This window comes from Moschus berezovskii, chromosome 3 (genome assembly GCF_049115385.1).
Source record: "Moschus berezovskii isolate FMDL1 chromosome 3, NW_MosBer_1.0, whole genome shotgun sequence".
NCBI lineage: Eukaryota > Metazoa > Chordata > Mammalia > Artiodactyla > Moschidae > Moschus > Moschus berezovskii.
Window position 1 is genome coordinate 17,870,696 of NC_142462.1, and position 17,857 is coordinate 17,888,552.

The 17,857-nt window shown below is 36.8% G+C and overlaps 1 protein-coding gene across 5 annotated transcripts in view; it reads right to left on the reverse strand.

Moving 5' to 3' along the window:
- Nucleotides 1-1,614: 1,614 nt before the first annotated feature.
- SGCE (sarcoglycan epsilon) overlaps nucleotides 1,615-17,857 on the reverse strand; it is a 71,815-nt gene continuing 55,572 nt past the window's right edge. For 2 of the 5 annotated variants that reach the window (XM_055420440.2, XM_088833315.1), the window contains exons 7-11: nucleotides 17,302-17,513; nucleotides 16,351-16,377; nucleotides 15,435-15,623; nucleotides 5,025-5,068; nucleotides 1,615-2,119 (exon numbers count right to left, since the gene is read on the reverse strand). In XM_055420440.2, the coding sequence (XP_055276415.1) occupies nucleotides 2,103-2,119; nucleotides 5,025-5,068; nucleotides 15,435-15,623; nucleotides 16,351-16,377; nucleotides 17,302-17,513 (489 nt within the window). In that variant the 3' untranslated portion in view covers nucleotides 1,615-2,102. Of the gene's footprint in view, nucleotides 2,120-5,024; nucleotides 5,069-15,430; nucleotides 15,624-16,350; nucleotides 16,378-17,301; nucleotides 17,514-17,857 lie in introns of those variants that run through there. The other 3 variants (XM_055420442.2, XM_088833317.1, XM_055420441.2) reach the window with 2 other exon arrangements.

Consider the following 17,857-nt stretch of genomic DNA (forward strand, 5'->3'; position numbering starts at 1 on the left):
ACACACACGCACATGCACACACACACCAGGCCCTAGGACTCAGACCATGCTCAGTCATGGCTGGAGAGCAGCTGTCCAGGAAGGCTCTACCTTTGTTCAAAGGCCAAAGGCAGATCCTTAAAGTGCTAACAACTGGAAGCTCTCAGCTAACCACTCTCCTCGCAGCTGAATGGCAAATTCTTTCCTGAAAGAAGATCCAAGCAGCACGTCACCATTGCTGCCACGACATTAACAAATATAAACATCAATATGAAAACGTGATAAATTACCTACGATGAACTGCAGCCTATTAATGGAACGTAAAGTGAGATGATCTAACCACAGAAATCCTTGTTGCCCATGTACACTCTTTTAAAACATGAGATTTATTAATAACGTAGTAAGGTTTTAATAAAACACAAGCAACATTTTAATTTTGTGAAATGTGAATAAGATACCATCCCCGCCTTTTTCTGTCCATTAGATTCTGGCGAACACTTAAACTTACATACCCTACCCTTTTGCTACTCATTAGAGGGATAACTGTAACACAAACTGTAGCTGATTCACGATTGTGCACGGCTTCCCAGGTGGTGCTAGTGGTAAAGAATCCACCTTCCAATGAAGGGGACACAGGAGATGCAGGTTCAACCCCTGGGTAGGGAAAATCCCCTGGAGAAGGAAATGGCAACCCCCTCCAGCATTCCTGCCTGGAAAATCCCATGGACAGAGTAGCCTGACAGGCTATAGTCCATATAGACTTGTAAGAGCACACATGATTCGTGACTCAACCACCACCACCACATCCTCTGTTAAGTCCCAGGAATATGTGGTTGGGAGGAGAAGTTTCAATGAAAAGGACATGATAGAGTGTGCCCCCCTAAGTGGAAGACAAGTCGTTGCACACAACACTGACAGAATCTTTTTGGATTCTGGAGTCAGATTTACATAGCATTTGTGTACCTCTGAGCAATTAATTAATAGATTAATACAGAAATCTGCCCAGAGCAGACTAGGAGAAGATTTTTCAGATGGTCTAGACCACAAGGTTTCCCAGACAGCCTCTGAGCTTGTATGATGGACACACTGATCTAACAGTGTTCACGATGCATGAAGCAGGCCAACATGTTATAAAGACACTCTGCTAAGCCTTGAAAGTAGTATTACCACAGGAGATCCTGGGGTTTTGGAGCTAATTCATGTCACCATCAGCAGGTAACTGTTCTCTTTTTGAGTAACAACTCCTGGCATGCTTCTAAAACCAAATATGTGATTATAGAGTCAGGATAAGTATGCAGTCTGGGCAGCCCGTCATGAACTGTAGATCTGAACTGTCAGATCCAAAGAACCACATTTACCCTAAAACACTCCAAGAAGTAGTATATAAAAGAATAACCTTTACAGGCCACAATGATATTTAAGTAAATGTGTTACTCACTTGGAACACAACAGCATACATTTATATATTACAGGAAGTGCTTAATAAAAATTTCATTCAGTTCAGTTCAGTCGCTCAGTCGTGTCCGACTCTTTGCAACCGAATAAATAGGTGAACCTGTTCCTAGCAACAAAAGATTCCTACTATACAGGAGACAATCAAATAGTTTCTGAAGTAAATTTTGCCACACATCAGGCTTCATTAATAATATTTATTTTAAAGATCACTCTTAATCGTAACAAATATAAAGTCATCAATGTTTTACAAATTGTCAAAAATGCCTTAAGTACAAAAAAAACTTAGTAAAATGAATGTTATACTGTATATTATTTGGTATATACTTAATACTGTCAACATGCATACCATATGTCAGAAAAGCTCATGCATTATTGGAAGAGAGAAAAAAATAAAAGTGCTATATTAAGACTTCCCAGGTGGCTTAAGTGGTAAAGAATCCACTTGCAATGCAGGAGATACGGGTTCAATTCCTGGGTCGGGAAGATTCCCTGGAGGAGGGTATGCCAACCCACTTTAGTATTCTTGCCTGGAAAATCCCATGGACAGAGGAACCTGGTGGGCTACAGTCCATGGGGTCCCAAAGAGTTGGACACGATTGAGCACTCACGCACGCAAAAGCGCTACATTGTCTGATTACAAATTCATTGCTTCAGTGAGTTTTCTTTCTTCAGGAATACCATTTACCTGCAATGTGTAAGAATGAATATGAGTGTGAGTTAGACATGGACAACTTTTAGACTTTGAGCAAAACAAATTATGGCAAGGCGTAATTTTCTATCTTCTTAACATAATTATGTTGCATTATTTCTTTGCATTTGGTTTTCAACAACAACAAAAAAAGAGGAAAGTCTAAATTAGTCCTCTCCTTCCTGGAGAAGGAAAAGGCTACCCACTCCAGTATTTTGGCCTAGAGGATTCCACGGACTGTATAGTCCATGGGGTCGCAAAGAGTCGGACGCGACTGAGTGACTTTCACTCTTGGGTCACAGTTATCATGTTTTATATTTCTCAAAAGGTATGGTCTGAAAATTTCTCCCACAATAAACAAAAAGAATGAGTTTTGACTGTGGGATGCATGACTGCATCATTTAATCATGGCTCTTTAGAAAAAATCATGTGTGTAGGAAGGACAGAGAAAACGAGAGGATCGGAAGGGACCTCAGGACTGGGGGCGTGGGCCCGTCGAAATGGCAGCACTACTGCCAGCTCTAAACTGCCCTATTATCTGAGCTAGTGCTTAAGGGCAGGGTTAAACCCCAGCAGGTAGTTCATTTCTTAAAGTTCCGATGATCTTTTAAGAGAAAACGACTAACTAAAGAAAACAAACTTCAAAATACACTCTCCACTGGCAAATTCCATAGAGGAAGCTCAAATAAAATATCTTGATATCCAAGAGACAAACATGGTGCTTAAATTATCTTCATAAAGAAAACTGTGATACCAACATCGTGCTTTGAGGTACTTGCAAAAAGCAGATTATATAACCCCTGCACAAGTGTTGTTGCCTCCTTGTGATACTACAGTACCCAGGAAGGAGCGGCAGGAAAGCTGTGCCCATGAAAATACTGACACATCCACAGCTGAATCTACGCATGTGCACACAGAATGGAATAGCGCTGAGAAGCAAACTTTATGTTTTCATTCAAATGAACAGAAAAGGAATAAGGAGTGTAACGTGCCCATTTAGCTCTTCTCTCCAGGAGGCACAAGTCTATTTGGTGTTACATTTATCAGAGGAAGAAACACAACAATCTATCATAATTATAAAAGATGCTAGCGTGGTTTCTCTCCCTTTAGCATCTAGGTACTTTGGTGACTCACTGAAAATGAGAACAAGTCAAAAATAACCAAGAAGAGATGGTGCAATAATATACCCCAAATTACAGAAAAAATATAAGAAAACAGGAAGGTAATAGGCTATAGTGTGAACTAAAAAGGAGATGAAAGCTTTCCTGACTCAAGCAAAATGCTTGTTTCCCAAAACCTGCTTTAGAAAAATAACTTAGAAAATTAGGCTGAACAACCTAAAATCCCCCTAGGGAAATTCATTGGCTCTTATAACACTTGCTCAGGCATAAATTGTCTTTTTATTTGGAAATGGTGCCTATTACTAAAATGTAGCAAGCTAACAAGTCTACTTGCTAAAAATTTATACAACTATTAAATAAATCTCTCTAACATCATATACTTAGGTTTCCTTATTTCCCCCAATGGGAGGGGAGAGAAGTAAAATCTAGATTTTTTATATATTCAAAAGAACTATTTACTGTTTTTCTAGATACTGTCTTCCTTCATTCCTTGTCTGGAATAATTAAGAAACAGAGGAAAGACATCTTGGGAGAGATTGAAGCCTATGAGGTTAATGAGGAAGAAGTTCTAACATTTCCACTGTAGAAATACCCTTTAAAAAAATTTATCTCTTGAAAAAAAAGTCATGAAATTAGTGGTAGTAAAGAGTCATTTATTTCTTCGTTCTTTAGACAACACGCATTTATAGCAGTTTGTTCCTTCATCAATCACCTGAATGCTCACATGATAGAATCACTGCATCAATATACTGAACAGTCTTGTTGAAACATGTTAACATTTAATTAAAACACAGCAATCAAAACTGTGGGGAAAATTCGTATAAACATTATCTCATACTTAAAATCTGATGAACAACTTCATTATACTTGCCTCAAATCTTTGAAAAGTTGTCAAACGAAAATCTCCTTAAATTCCCGAAAGCATTAATAGAGAAGGTAATTTTTTGAATGAAAATATGCACAGATTTTCTATATGTGCCTAAAGTTTTAACGAGACTTACTTAATAGCTTCCCCACCACAATACCACTATTCATACTCAGAATTCCACATCCAACTTACAGTTTTAAAACGTCTCTTGCTTTTCCAAAAAAGCTACAAAGGCATTACTGGTTGCTTGGCAATTAGAACTAGGAATCAACCACTAATTAGAAGACAATCATGAATAAGTTATCTACTTGGTACAGAGATGAATGAAATAATTGGCTGTGGAAAATTTTTAGGGACACTTGAAAGAAATAAACTTAAAGAAAGCAAGTCTTAGGGAAACAGAATAGTCCAGGGAGAATTGTCCGCCATCTTGTTATTGGTCATGTTATAACAGCTTTTTAAAGCTGCATTAAAACCAGGCCAACCATTTCTTCTTTATCCCCCTGAAGCCTCAGTGATTAGTCACAATGGTTTTCTTTTGTAAGAGTCAGTTTCAAGCTGCTCACTTACTGAGACAAATCCTGGAAGCATCCAAGCTAAGAATCTTTCATACCAAGGGGAAGAATAGGGAGCTTCGCTGAAGGAAGGGGATTTTATTCAGTCTTCCTTAATTAGACAGGACCTCCATGGACGCTTTTGCTTTAAGATCATTTACTCTGCGTTTATCACTCTGATGCCAATCTATGCAATAATCTAAGCTATTATCCTGAGGTTCTAACTCTGATTAGAGAATGACACAACTGTTTTGCCTTACTTGGTAAAGCTAAAACTTCATAAATTATCTACAACTAAAACAACCTTTTAATCTATTAGCTTCATTCATAAACATCAACTTACTATTTTTAGTACTCACCTGTAGTCTGCTGTTGGGGAATTTGAGTCTGATGTGGCAAGTTCCTAGAAATGATTAACATTTTTTAGTAAAACTGTTTTTATTCAAACACATATAAACAGAGAGCAGACACATTAGAATGAAAAACTTTATAGCTAGAAAGGACTCCAGAAATCATCCAATCAAGCACAAACATGGTCCCCCAACCCTCACAAGTTTATGGATAAGGAAACCGAGGTCTGAGAAAGATGAATAATAACAATATTTGATAAGATTCAAGGAGTTTCTACTACCTGCTAAACTCTATCTCACAAGAACACAAGGAGGTAGGTATCTATTATTTTTCCCAATTTACAGATGAGGAAATAGGCTTAGAGGTCCAAGGCTACATAGCTAGGAAGTGGTAGATAAAGATGTGAACACAGGGACTGCTGGCCGTGTGCCGACAACCTGTACACTTTCAGATCCAGGTCTAGATCACATGCACACACTCACAGAACAACATGTATCACCTTCTTCAATCACTGTGCCAAATCCGTGCTCCTCCACCCAGCCCCCAGGAAATGACACTGGCTGTCCACTAACTGGACAAGTCAAAAGTACACAAGTCCTCACTGACTCTCCCCTCGTTCCGCCCCCACATCCAATCACCTGGGAACCCTTCAGGGGTCTCCTTAGCCTTCTGTGAATCTATTCACATCTTCCCCCTCTCCACTGCTGCCTTGGTGGAAGCCATCACCATTTCTCATTTGGATCTTTGCAACTGGTCTGAATTGTTTCCTCATTCCCATTCTTGCTTCCTTGTCATTTACTGTGTACGCTGCAGTCAGATGATCTTCCAAGGCACAAATCTGACTATGTCATTCAAATGAACACATTTCGTTGTTTCCTTATACCTACCTGTGAATTAAGTTTCAAGTTTCTTAGTGTGGTACAGAAGTCCAACCCAATATATCTAGTTCCTATATGGAGCCCTCCCTGCACTGCTTGAAATGGAACCACCACCACCATGGCCTCTATTACCTCTTGCCGCCAACTAGCCTGCATTTATCCTTGCAAACTCAACCCAAAATTTGTTAGAGTGGCCTCTTGTTACTCCCACAATTTAAAGCACCCCACAAGGAATGTTAATTAAAATATTTAACTTATTACTTTCAATTTATAAAGTAACATCTCAAGTACCACCTCTTCTACGCCTCTTTCCTCTCCAAGCATTCCTTCCCCAATTATGTTACCATTCAGCATGCTTTCATGCACATGTTGTCATTGTATTTCTCCTCACTTAATATTTAATTGCCCCAAAGTGCCTTAACAATGAGAATGTTCCTAGTTTGTGTAGTACCCCTAGCAGTAAGCATACAACGTTTGAATGAACACACACAAAAATGAAGATACTTAAAAAGATTCATATAATGTACATGTTCACTGACACACATTCACCCACTCATTTTCATATTTTGATACGAAAACTAGTTTACAAAAATGTACAATTTAGATTCTGTGTAGAAGAAATTCTAGGAGTCAATCTTGCAACAGAGTAGGGCTTGATCTAAGCCAGGGATTTTCAAGGTTTTTTGTTTCTCTTCAGGAATGGAATTCCTTTTAATTGCAATCCTAAGCAGAACTCTTGATGTACAAAAGAGATAAATGCGAGGTTGCCTGGGTTGAAACAAGGGAGCCAGGAATGCCGCCTCCTTTGTTTTCTTAGCCTCTCATGCTGGCCCCGAAGGCATTTTAAAGAAACCTCCAAGAAACAGAGTTTGAAAACCATTGATCTGAATCATTCCAGCCAGGCAAATATTATGCTCCACATACAAGGACCTAAACTGGAAAACAGTACATGCTAGTTAAACATTGTTTAAACTCTTAAACTAATCCATAGGAATGTTAATGACTTCAGGTGTTTTTTTTTTTTAATTTCAGTTCTATTTAAAAGATACGGTTAAGGAAATAAAATCAAATTTAATTCAGTTTGACGAAGTTACTTTATAATTCATCTCAATAATCACATTCTTTTTTTTTGCTATTACCTATCAGCCCTATTTATCCTTGTGAGGTCTCAGGGAGTATTTTCCTTTGTTTATTCTTTCAGTACTTCACACATGTATTTATAGTGCTTTTGATCACAAAAGAAGATGAACTTACAAATCACGGAAAGGACATTAAGTTATATATTTAAAGATGGAAAAACAAACATCTTTACTACCAAAGTAAAAAATGCAATTTCGTTGGCATTTGGGAAGGGGATATTTGCCCTTTCAAGGGGAAACAAGAATTTTAACATCTCAGGCTCAGGTACAACTAACTTTGGGTCTATTCTACATTAGAAACAAATACAATATACCTCACACACACACACACACACACACACACCCTCATTTCCTATCATCTCTAGCTCTATTTAGCGTATTAAATCAATACATTTTGACAAAACAGAGACACCAAATAGGACAAAGAAAGTCTCTCAAAAACCCTAGATAAAGATAACCAAACTCAAAAATCAAGCTGTGAATGAAGTAGCTGCCAAACTCAAAAATCAAGCTGTGAATGAAGTAGCTGCCCCCCACTCCCACCCCACTCCCTGGTCAGCCCCCTCACCCTTCTGTGGAACACAGATTTCAAACCATAGATCAATCTATGCCCTGTAATTTCTTCTCTGGCCACCGTTTTTTTCCCCCTCTTCTGCTACAACTTTCTAAATGGCAATGGGCTTGGTTAGGTTTGAAGAGAACTGATTAGTTGAGAAAGTGCCACACACAAATAAGCAAAAAATTGAGAGAAGTATGAACAACTGTGTGCGCTACGTTAGTTTAGAGATTTAAAAGTATCTGCAGTGTGTGTCCCAATTGGTTAACGATGCACATATGCTCCTTGCAACTTCAACGGAAACTTACATGAGTTGCATATATATAAGCACAGTGTGTACAAAAAGGTGCTCAACAAAACATTTGTGGAGATTCAACATCCTCTGTCTCCAAGTGTATACACATAACTGATTTTGTGGCTGTCCAAACTTGTGGCTACATGTGAGCCTGTGAGTGTTAATATACCTATGATGGGCATATTTGAAGTACGTATTTCATTTAAAGGCTGAAGGGAGGTACCTCATTAAGAGTGCTGCTTAAGGAATACTGAAAAAATGCCCACTACTGACTTTGCTATAGCTGAGCAGAGAATGCTGTAAGAAAATGGAAACGTTTTCATCTTTGGTGAAAGCAGGTTGCTAAAGGCAATTAGACAGGAGAGTGGGGTCTGACTTCAAACAGAAGTCCTATAATCCTTCAAAGAAAGGACCTTTATAAAGTCATAAGACTATTTAGAATAATTAAGTTATTAAAGGACTAACAGAAAGATTATGATGGGTAAACTGAATTATGTAGAGAAAAGATTTACAAAAACTGTAATTCTCTGAATTATTAGCATTAATTATTTTCTATTTTTACTATCATTAATTACAGGCATTTAAATAGAAAATTATGTAAATTAGCTATTGCACAAACTCCATCCTTTAAGATAGCAAAGGTAATAACTTGCAAATTAACAAATAAGTGATTTGGGGGAGTACACAATCATTTATTATTTGTATAACCATCTTAAGGTAATTTGATGTTCCTGGATACCCCGTAGAGTTATTCTATGAGTAAGGGTGATGATTATCAACTCATTATATTCCAACTTGCTTGAAGACCCAGAGCAAAGAAAGGTTAAGTGATTTCTATAAAAGCCACAGAATCTGTGCCAGAGTTGAAAACAAATGACATTAGTTTACTTACGGGGAACACAAAACACTTCTCTTGTGAATTAGTATGGATTCATTTAACAATATGAAATAGTAACATCTTTTGGGGATTTCTCAATTATCAACAAAAACTGGTATTACCAAACGTTAAATTTTCTAAAAATTCTTTTCTACAGAAATGCTGATTTGGGTCCTGATTTGACTACTTTTACTGAGGAATCAAGTCATTATTTGGCTCAAAGAAGGAAGAAAAGACACAAAGAAATTGGAAACATCACCACAATTTTAAATTTCAAGATCTAATTTTAGTTAAAAATCAATGTAGAATATATATGCAATACAAAGAAAAAAGGAGATATTCATTTATTTTAGGTTTTTTCCTCCTGCTTTTATAAAGCCAAAAGCAAGTCTACTGCAACTTTAAAATGGAGTCCAAATTACTAGACCCAAAATCCATCAGAGAGATATACTTAATCGCTTTTAATGTATCCTTGCTGAATTTTTTAAGAAGTCAATGGCTCTGACATATACTTGGCTGCTTGATACTTGTTGTCAATAAGAAATTATTATCTTCATCTCCAGAAAGTCTCTTCAACTAAACCTAATTTTTTATTTATGGAATTTTACCATGAAGTTGGTTCTCACTATTACCCAAGGGAAGACAAATGGAAAAATTCTTTAGGTAAGAGCAAAATGATTAGTTACTAAATATCTATAATTAGAAGACTTAATTCTACTTTTATACTGTTAATTTATAAAAAATTAAACACAACCTACTTCCTGTTTTGAGGGAGACCCAATCACCCTGGATTAAGTGTTACGTTTAGCATAATGAATAAGGAAAATTTTGGTATAGCCAAGTAAAATCTTCCTGGAAAATGTTTGGGTACCTTCCCTTATCATTCCTTACATAAACTCCTCATTGAAGATGCCTCCCATGCAGGAAAAAATCAACTGATATTGATGTTGCTATAAGAAAAAGACAAAGACCACACGATTCATTATAAATTTAAGAATAAATCATTTTTCAGAAATTTGAATATTGGGGAGCCTCTGGTCAATGCTGTCCATAAAATTGCAGAGTGAGTACAATTTCCTGGGTGGTTTTTTATCCTTTCAAGGTTTACCATTTCTCTGTCCCATTAAGACATCATTTTCTAGTCACCACTCACCTCTCACTTCTCCACACCATCCCCTTCTGCAATTTAAGAGAGTGTGAAAGCATAGAGGCTGATGGGCATAATAAACTCACGAAGCCCAACAGTCTAGACTGCCACATTTTCTTTCGCACAGACCCCTCAAGGGGAATTAGGAGAAACTGTTCCCCCTCCCACCAGCCCCAGCAGAAATACCAGAAAATTTGAATCCTAAAACGGAAGCTCTTTAAATATTTAAAAGCTGGGATTCCCAATTTTATTTTTCCTGCTCCATCATAATACACCCTAGAAGCAGGGCCCTGGGATCAATATCGTTAAAGCCTCACAGGGGAGTGTCTCCTGAAACTTGGTTTGGGAATAACCAGGCTAGATTATCTCTCAATAGTCCTTTTAGGATCTACAATTCTATTCCTTGGAATTGGACTTTCTTAAATTACTGTGTTAGTCGCTCAATCATGTCTGTCTCTTTGTGATCCCCATGACTGTAGCCTGCCAGGCTCTTCTGTCCATGGGATTTCCCAGGCAAGAATACTGGAGTGGGTTGCCATTCCCTTCGCCAGGGGATCTTCCTGACCCAGGGATCGAAACTGGGTCTCCTGCATTTCACGCAGATTTTTTATCATGTGAGTCACCAGCGAAGCTCATAATTTAAATTAATATAAAAGCTTATCTTTGAGATACATCGTGTGTGCTAAGTCACATCAGTCGTGTCTGACTCTTAGCAACCCTATGGACTGTATGTAGCCTGCTAGGCTCCTCTGTCCATGGAATTCTCCAGGCGAGAATACTGGAGTGGACTGCTATGCCCTCCTCCAGGGGATCTTCCTGACCTAGGGATCAAACCTGCGTCTCTTACGTCCCCTGCACTGGCAGGCAGGTTCTTCACATACCAGTTAAAACTATATTATATTTTTGATATTATGTCTTTGGTAAGAAACACAACAATGATTCTTTGGGCAAAGAGAATTTACTCTTATTTTTAAGGTTTTTTTTTATGTGCATAATTTTTAAAGTCTTTATTGAATTTGCCACAACATTGCTTCTGTTTTATGCCTTGGTTGTCTGGCCAAGAGGCATGTGGGATCTTAGCTTCCCAACCAGGGATCAAACCTGCACCCCTTGCAATGGAAGGGGGAGTCTTCAGGGAAGTCCCTAAAGCAAACTGACTTTTAAGAATAACTTGAGAGTGTGCTTTCTAGCAATAAATTGTAATAAGTCAGGGAACTGCTTTTAGTGGAAAAAATTCTTCCTATTAATGGTCACATATTCACTAAGCTACAAAGATAAGCAATCAAGCACAGATGTAAGAAGTCTGACTGTATTTCAGGATGGGGAACATTTTACTGGCTAGTGCTCCTCAAGACCGTCAAGGTCCTGAGAAACAAGGAAGGTCTAAGACACTGCCTAGCGCAGAAGAGACTAAAGAGATACACCGATTATCGTGTCCGAGACAGAATCTTGGAGAAGAAAAAGCTCACTGAGGGAAAAACTAGTGAAATCTAGGGGGGCGGGGGGCATAGGGCAGGGCGGGGCAGTCTGAAGTACGGTCAATAGTAAAGCAGAAGTGTTGGATTCTCGGGCTTCCCAGTTGGTGCTAGTGGTAAAGAACCTGACTGCGGATGCAGGATACTTAGGAGATGCAGCTTCAACCCCTGGGTCAGGAAGATGCCCTGGAGGAGGGCATGGCAACCCACTCCAGTATCCTTGCCTGGAGAATGCTATGGACAGAGGAGTTTGGTGGGCTACAGCCCATGGGGTCACAAAAGAGTCAGACACAGCTCAGCACACACACACACACACACAAACAATAAAGACATTCAGTTCAGTTCAGTTCAGCCGCTCAGTCGTGTCCGACTCTTTGTGACCCCATGAATCACAGCACGCCAAGCCTCCCTGTCCATCACCAACTCCTGGAGTTCACTCAAACTCATGTCCATAGAGTTGGTGATGCCATCCAGCCATCTCATTCTCTGTCGTCCCCTTCTCCTCCCGCCCCCAATCCCTCCCAGCATCAGTCTTTTCCAGTGAGTCAGCTCTTTGCATGAGGTTAGCAAATATCAAATAAATCTGCTTTATATTTCAATACATGTAATAATTTTAAGCCTGTCTGTGCTGTCTAATCTGAAAAGGAGAAGGAACAGAAAATAACTTCTTTTCTAGCAAGTCCCCTGTCTCTGGACCTGCTCCAGTTACCCTTTCTACTATCTGTTCAATCAACTTGCCTGTAGCCTGAATCAGAAATCCTAGAGGTCAATGATCACAGTATCTATCACTGACTTGATATCAAGACTGGTAAATAATCTAATCCTTGTTTTGATCTAATTTAAAGTCTTTTATCCATATCTCAATTTTATTATCTGCAAATGATTAAACTTTTGTCACTATCTAATTTAAGGGGCCAGTCTGGAGTCATATGAAGCATTCTACCAAAAAGAAGGTTGTGTAACTGATAAATAACAGTGGCAGCCTCCCATTACACAGCGTTCTCTAGACCACACTGTTACAAGGTTCACTATACATCAGATTGACTTGTTTAAAAGACCCAAACAGATTTCTATGCAGTTTTGAAGAAAAGCTTTGAATGTTCTTGAGCCTTGCTTAGAAGTCAACATAAACTTGCAATCCTATCTTATGCCTAAATATTTCTGATGTCAAATCTGAAGAATAAATACAAAATGATGTAGCTATCCACATTATGAACAATAAATTCAGTACAGTCAGTATGCCTATGTGAAGATGAAACCCATGCCCTTTTAGAAAGAGTTTAATAAATACCAGGCCGCTCTATCCAAGGATATATCTGGTTATCAAGTTCTATAATGCCTCATCAAATATAATATCTCATTTTAACACTGAGAATTCAGTTTGATCCAAATGACCAAAATATTTATATATGTGTGTACCTGAGCCGAAACAAGCCTTCAAAAACAGGTTAGGAGCAAAAGCTGAATTCGCATAAAGGACAATTGTGATGAACCTGATACAATAAATTCCCTATTTTCTGGCATGGTTGGAAAATGAGGTTAATTACATATTCTGGCTTATAGAGAGTTACCATAGAGACCATGCACATATTATCCATTTCCAAGAATAAAAGAAAGATAATATACACTCAACACCGAAACTACATCGAATGTAATTTAATTTTCCTCTGATGAGTCAGACGCACTTGATGATCTTGCAGTGCCTCAGAATAATCATTGTGAACATCATCAATTATCTATGTACCCTATTTATATAGAAGTGCTAGTTAATGGACTTTTTCCATTAACATAAATCTGAATAATATAAAGATTTTCTGGACTTAAAAATACATGTATAGTCAAATTGTTGCAAGTTCAATAAAATAATCTATTGCATTTGCAAACAGAGAGATCTGATCAACATAATAACAGTCTTGATGGGGTTATGGAAGGACCAGGAAGATGCATTTAGTTATAAACTAGATAGGAAATTTTCTTTTGCTTGGGTATTAGCAGCAACATTGCCAAATTCTAATCACAGAGAATCAAAATAAAGCTTAAGGAGTTATCCTTATTCTCAACACATATAGTTAGAAAGCACATCTAAAAAATGACCCAGCCTTTTTTTTAATCTTCCCTTAAAGTTTTACTGACTTATTGTAAAATCACATTCAATTTCCCCTATTCATTATAATGAATGTTCTTCTCTTCTAAAATTTGACAGCATTATTTTGTCAGTAGAAGATTCCCAAACTTTGTCCTTTAGATAGTTAACTCTTCTGACCTTTTCCCAGGGATTCACAGGGCTAAAGGCTCTAAGAACTCCCCCAGTTTAAACCAAAAAACACAAGTCCTGTTTCTCAAATTTATTTGACCATTTCTTTTTTGAAGATATATATCAACCTTTGAAGAACAGGTATTGACATTTTACTAGCATTCTTAGGGAAAGAATGTGAAAAATGGAAACTTTAAAATTCTTCAATTCTTTTCAGTTTGAAAATGAATGATAAAGCTGTTCATAATTTTCATCTAAGAAAGACAGGAGAGATTGCAAAATTGTTAACTATTACAATATTCTTGAATACTGTAATATTCAACATTCTTGAATTTCCTAATTTTTCTCAACGGCTTCTAATAATCCTGGCAAAGAGGTTTCACAGTGACCCCACTAACTGTTTAAGGACATAAAAATCCATCAGTTCCATTCAGTACAACTCGATTTTGTGAAACTTTAATATTTATATCAATGACAGAATATCGTTTCTAAAACTCAAACTTTTAAATATATGCCATTTTCCCTACTGCTGATAGATGGAATCAGTTACTCACACACACACACGTACACACACACGTACACACAAATATATGCCTTGGCCTATTCAACAGTAAGTGCATACTGCTCGAGGACTTCAGGAAAATATTCATAATACTTTTAAGAGTTTCATGCTCTACTGACTGAGCTAGCTAGGCATGCTTTCATAATACTTTTAGACTGTCTGTCAAAGTCTTTTGATAAATTTATTGTCTGTCTATACTACTCATATTAATCACTATTTTAATTACTGTTTAATCTTCAAATTACCACATGTCATTTACATGGCTGTAAAACAAGCATATGCAAAGTAAAAATGTACCCAATATGCTGTACAAATAAATCTCGAGCCAGTAAGAGGTTACATTTACATCCTATCCTAATGTCTATGTGTGAGTATCTCTGTCCGTATGTACATCTGTGTGTTGGTGGTGGGAGGGATAGATATATTCATTCTATTTGCAAAAGTCAACTGAAAAAGAGAAGACTCTCAAAAGCAAACTGTGACTTCCTTAGGGAAACTGAATTTAACCCATTTTAACACATGTTTAAAAATGTAAGAATCATGTTCTTCGAAATAAATGACACTTTCACCTACAATTTCTTTACAGTGAAACAGAGTTTCTAGATATATAACGGGTTCTCAGGAACAACTGGGCAATCTCCTCAACTAATTTCCTCTACACCTACCCCTTACAAAGGCATCCTCCAAGCTTTCTGACCACAGTCCTTCTAGCACAACAGAGGTCTGTACTAATAAAGTGTCTTTACAGCCAAAATTGGAACTACTCATTTTGATATATAAGCAAATCATTAAAAAAAAAAAAAACCTTAAAAACCCTGAGGCAAAAAATCTAGATTAAATAGCTCCCTAATAATAATATTTAAAAAAAGGTTAACAGAACAAAATAATTCTAATAATAGCTTTAAAAAATAATCAATTTGCTATGCTTTAGGATATGCCTCTCTTTTCACAATTAACTCATCTTTGAGCAAGCATATGTGAGTACATTTGTTGTGCTAACATTAAGATGAATGTCATCTTGTTTAGATTAGTGAAGGAAAAAAAAATTTTCCTCAAAGTAATTTTATGTATTTGCCGTGGGGTTAGGATTTACACTATCAGTGTTTTTTGGGTACTTTTCTCCTCCAGTTATAAACAAATAAACAAACGCAACCATAATGAAGAGCTGTGGTCTTGAAAGACATTAAGTAGATACATTCATGCATTAATAATGACGGTTCCAAGTGGACACTTACTGCTGTGTTTGCATCAACGGCATATTGGTGCTCTCATAATTGTCTGTGTGTAGAGGGGGTATGATTTCTCCAGTCACAGGGTGAAATACAGGAAGTGTGGACAGGGGCCATGCTATCTCTCTATTCTTGGACATGTCACGAAGTTCTTTGGTAGATTTCTGAATAGCACTATGATGGACCAGTTGGATGCTAGGTCAAAAAGAAATAAAACAACACAGATTTAAAATCACATATTAGCTCCACAGATTATCCGTTTGAAAAAGTTACAAAATCTTTTTTATTTTAAATAAGAAGACATTATTGCACTTTGGGCATTCTATAAGTTATTTCAGAAAAAGATAAGTTTCACATACTTTTAACATAACAAAACTGAAAATTAGAAGCTAACTTTTAAATAAATGTTATTTCTCGTTAAACTAAGCTATAAAGCACTGTGTTAATATTACAGCCCTAGGTAGCAAACTACTATTCTATTTAATCTCTATGATTAAGATAAAACTACCATAGCTTTTATACTGTTGCTTCTGATGGGGCATTTATACATACTCACATAAGTTTCATTTTATGGGAGGTTATTACTGTAGATTCAGGAATACGTGTATGAAAGGTCTTTTCATCTGTTCTCTGGTTTATAGAAATGCAGATTGGGAAATCACATAATATAAATGCAAGTTAATATTCTGAACCTGAAATATTTTAGGTTTAATTTTTACCTATATAATCTTAGTTTTCACACCTTTTTTATTCTCTACCCCTCCTAAATTTCTCTATTTAGAAAGCAGCTTTCACATTTATGAAATAAACTATGAAAGATGATGAATGAAAAAAAAGCATGACACACATGTAAGGCGCATGATGAGCAACCGAGACATGAAAAAGAAATGACAAAGAAAATACCAGGAAAGAAGACACTTACTCTGGTGTTTGCATGTTTCTCTTTTCCCTAGAAACAAAACAAAATTTATGAATTAAATAATAGCATTGAAATTTGGAACATTAAGACTATATGCTCATGGATCTTGCATGAGGTGGAAATGCTGACATTGTTACTATTAAATGCAACCAGGCAGCATTTGCCACCAGGTTTATGACATTACTTGGATGAGTACACATACAGAAATGGAATACTGATGAGAAACACAGAAAAAAATGGGAAAAAATGGAGATTAAGCATCAAGCTCTTGGAAAAAAATTCTATGACATAATGAAATCAGGCTACATGAAAAAAATGGAAGAATTTGTTACTTGCTGCTTTATTAATATTTTATCATCTGCTTTGTCACCCTGACTTCCAGATAATCTCGGGAGATTATTTTAATTGACACAGATGTCCTGAAAGCACTAACTATTCATGAAGTGAAGACTCATTGCTCAAATTATCATTTTATTTTCATTAATTTACTCCTAGGTTTATATTTATCTACATATTAACTTTTAAACATTTAGGTTGTACTGCCCTGCTTGACATCCAGAAAAATTGCAAGAAGAAATCTGACCATCATTTCTGATCAGACTGAGACAATTTATTTAAAATGCAATTACCATGTCAATAGGTTCTGCAGTCTCTGCTTACACAGGACAGTTTATATAACCAAAATACCTAGCCTCCATTATCCTTGGGACTGTTTTGGCAGTATGAGTTTACATTTAGCCTTAATCACTTTTTAATATATTAATTACAACCTCTAGTTTATAAGACTCAAAACTATTTTAGTTCATTTGAAAGGAATAAAGTACTGCAGTTTGACTTGAACATAATTTCATTTATAAGGTGTTTTATGAACTAAATGAAACTTGGGTTTTAATGGAATCTTATATATTATCTTAGAAATTCTATAATTTTTTATTAGTGTTTTAAAGTACTCACACTCCTTCCCGTCGGCAGCACATGATATAAGCAAGTATTAGAAAGAGGACCAGTGCTACTGCCGAGGGCACAGCCAGTGTAATTAGGAAATCCGTGTAATAGTCTCTGCTTTTCAAAGAGTCAGAAGGGGGTTTGTACTCTCCACCATCAGGCAAAATCCCTTCTCCACGAATCACTTCCTGATAGGTGGACACTTGCTTTGTTTTATCAACCTGATACAAAAAAAGATAATTACACATGAAATTAATAGTTGCAAATATTATGACAGCTTAAGATCTAGACATACCAAGACAAATTTCTAAAAAGCAACCTTTCCTGATTACTTTATCACCTTGAACTTGCAATTATTTATGGAAACTAGGAAGAAGTAATGAATGAACGTAACAAGTTAGAAGTTGATATTGGCCTTTTCAGGTCCTTCCGACCACATATATACACACATATTTATATATACGCACACAAAAAATGTGTACACACGTATGATTGTTCTTTTTCTCTTTACTTCCCCTAAAGCAAAGATCCTCCACACAACTATACATACTTCTTGTTTCCTAAT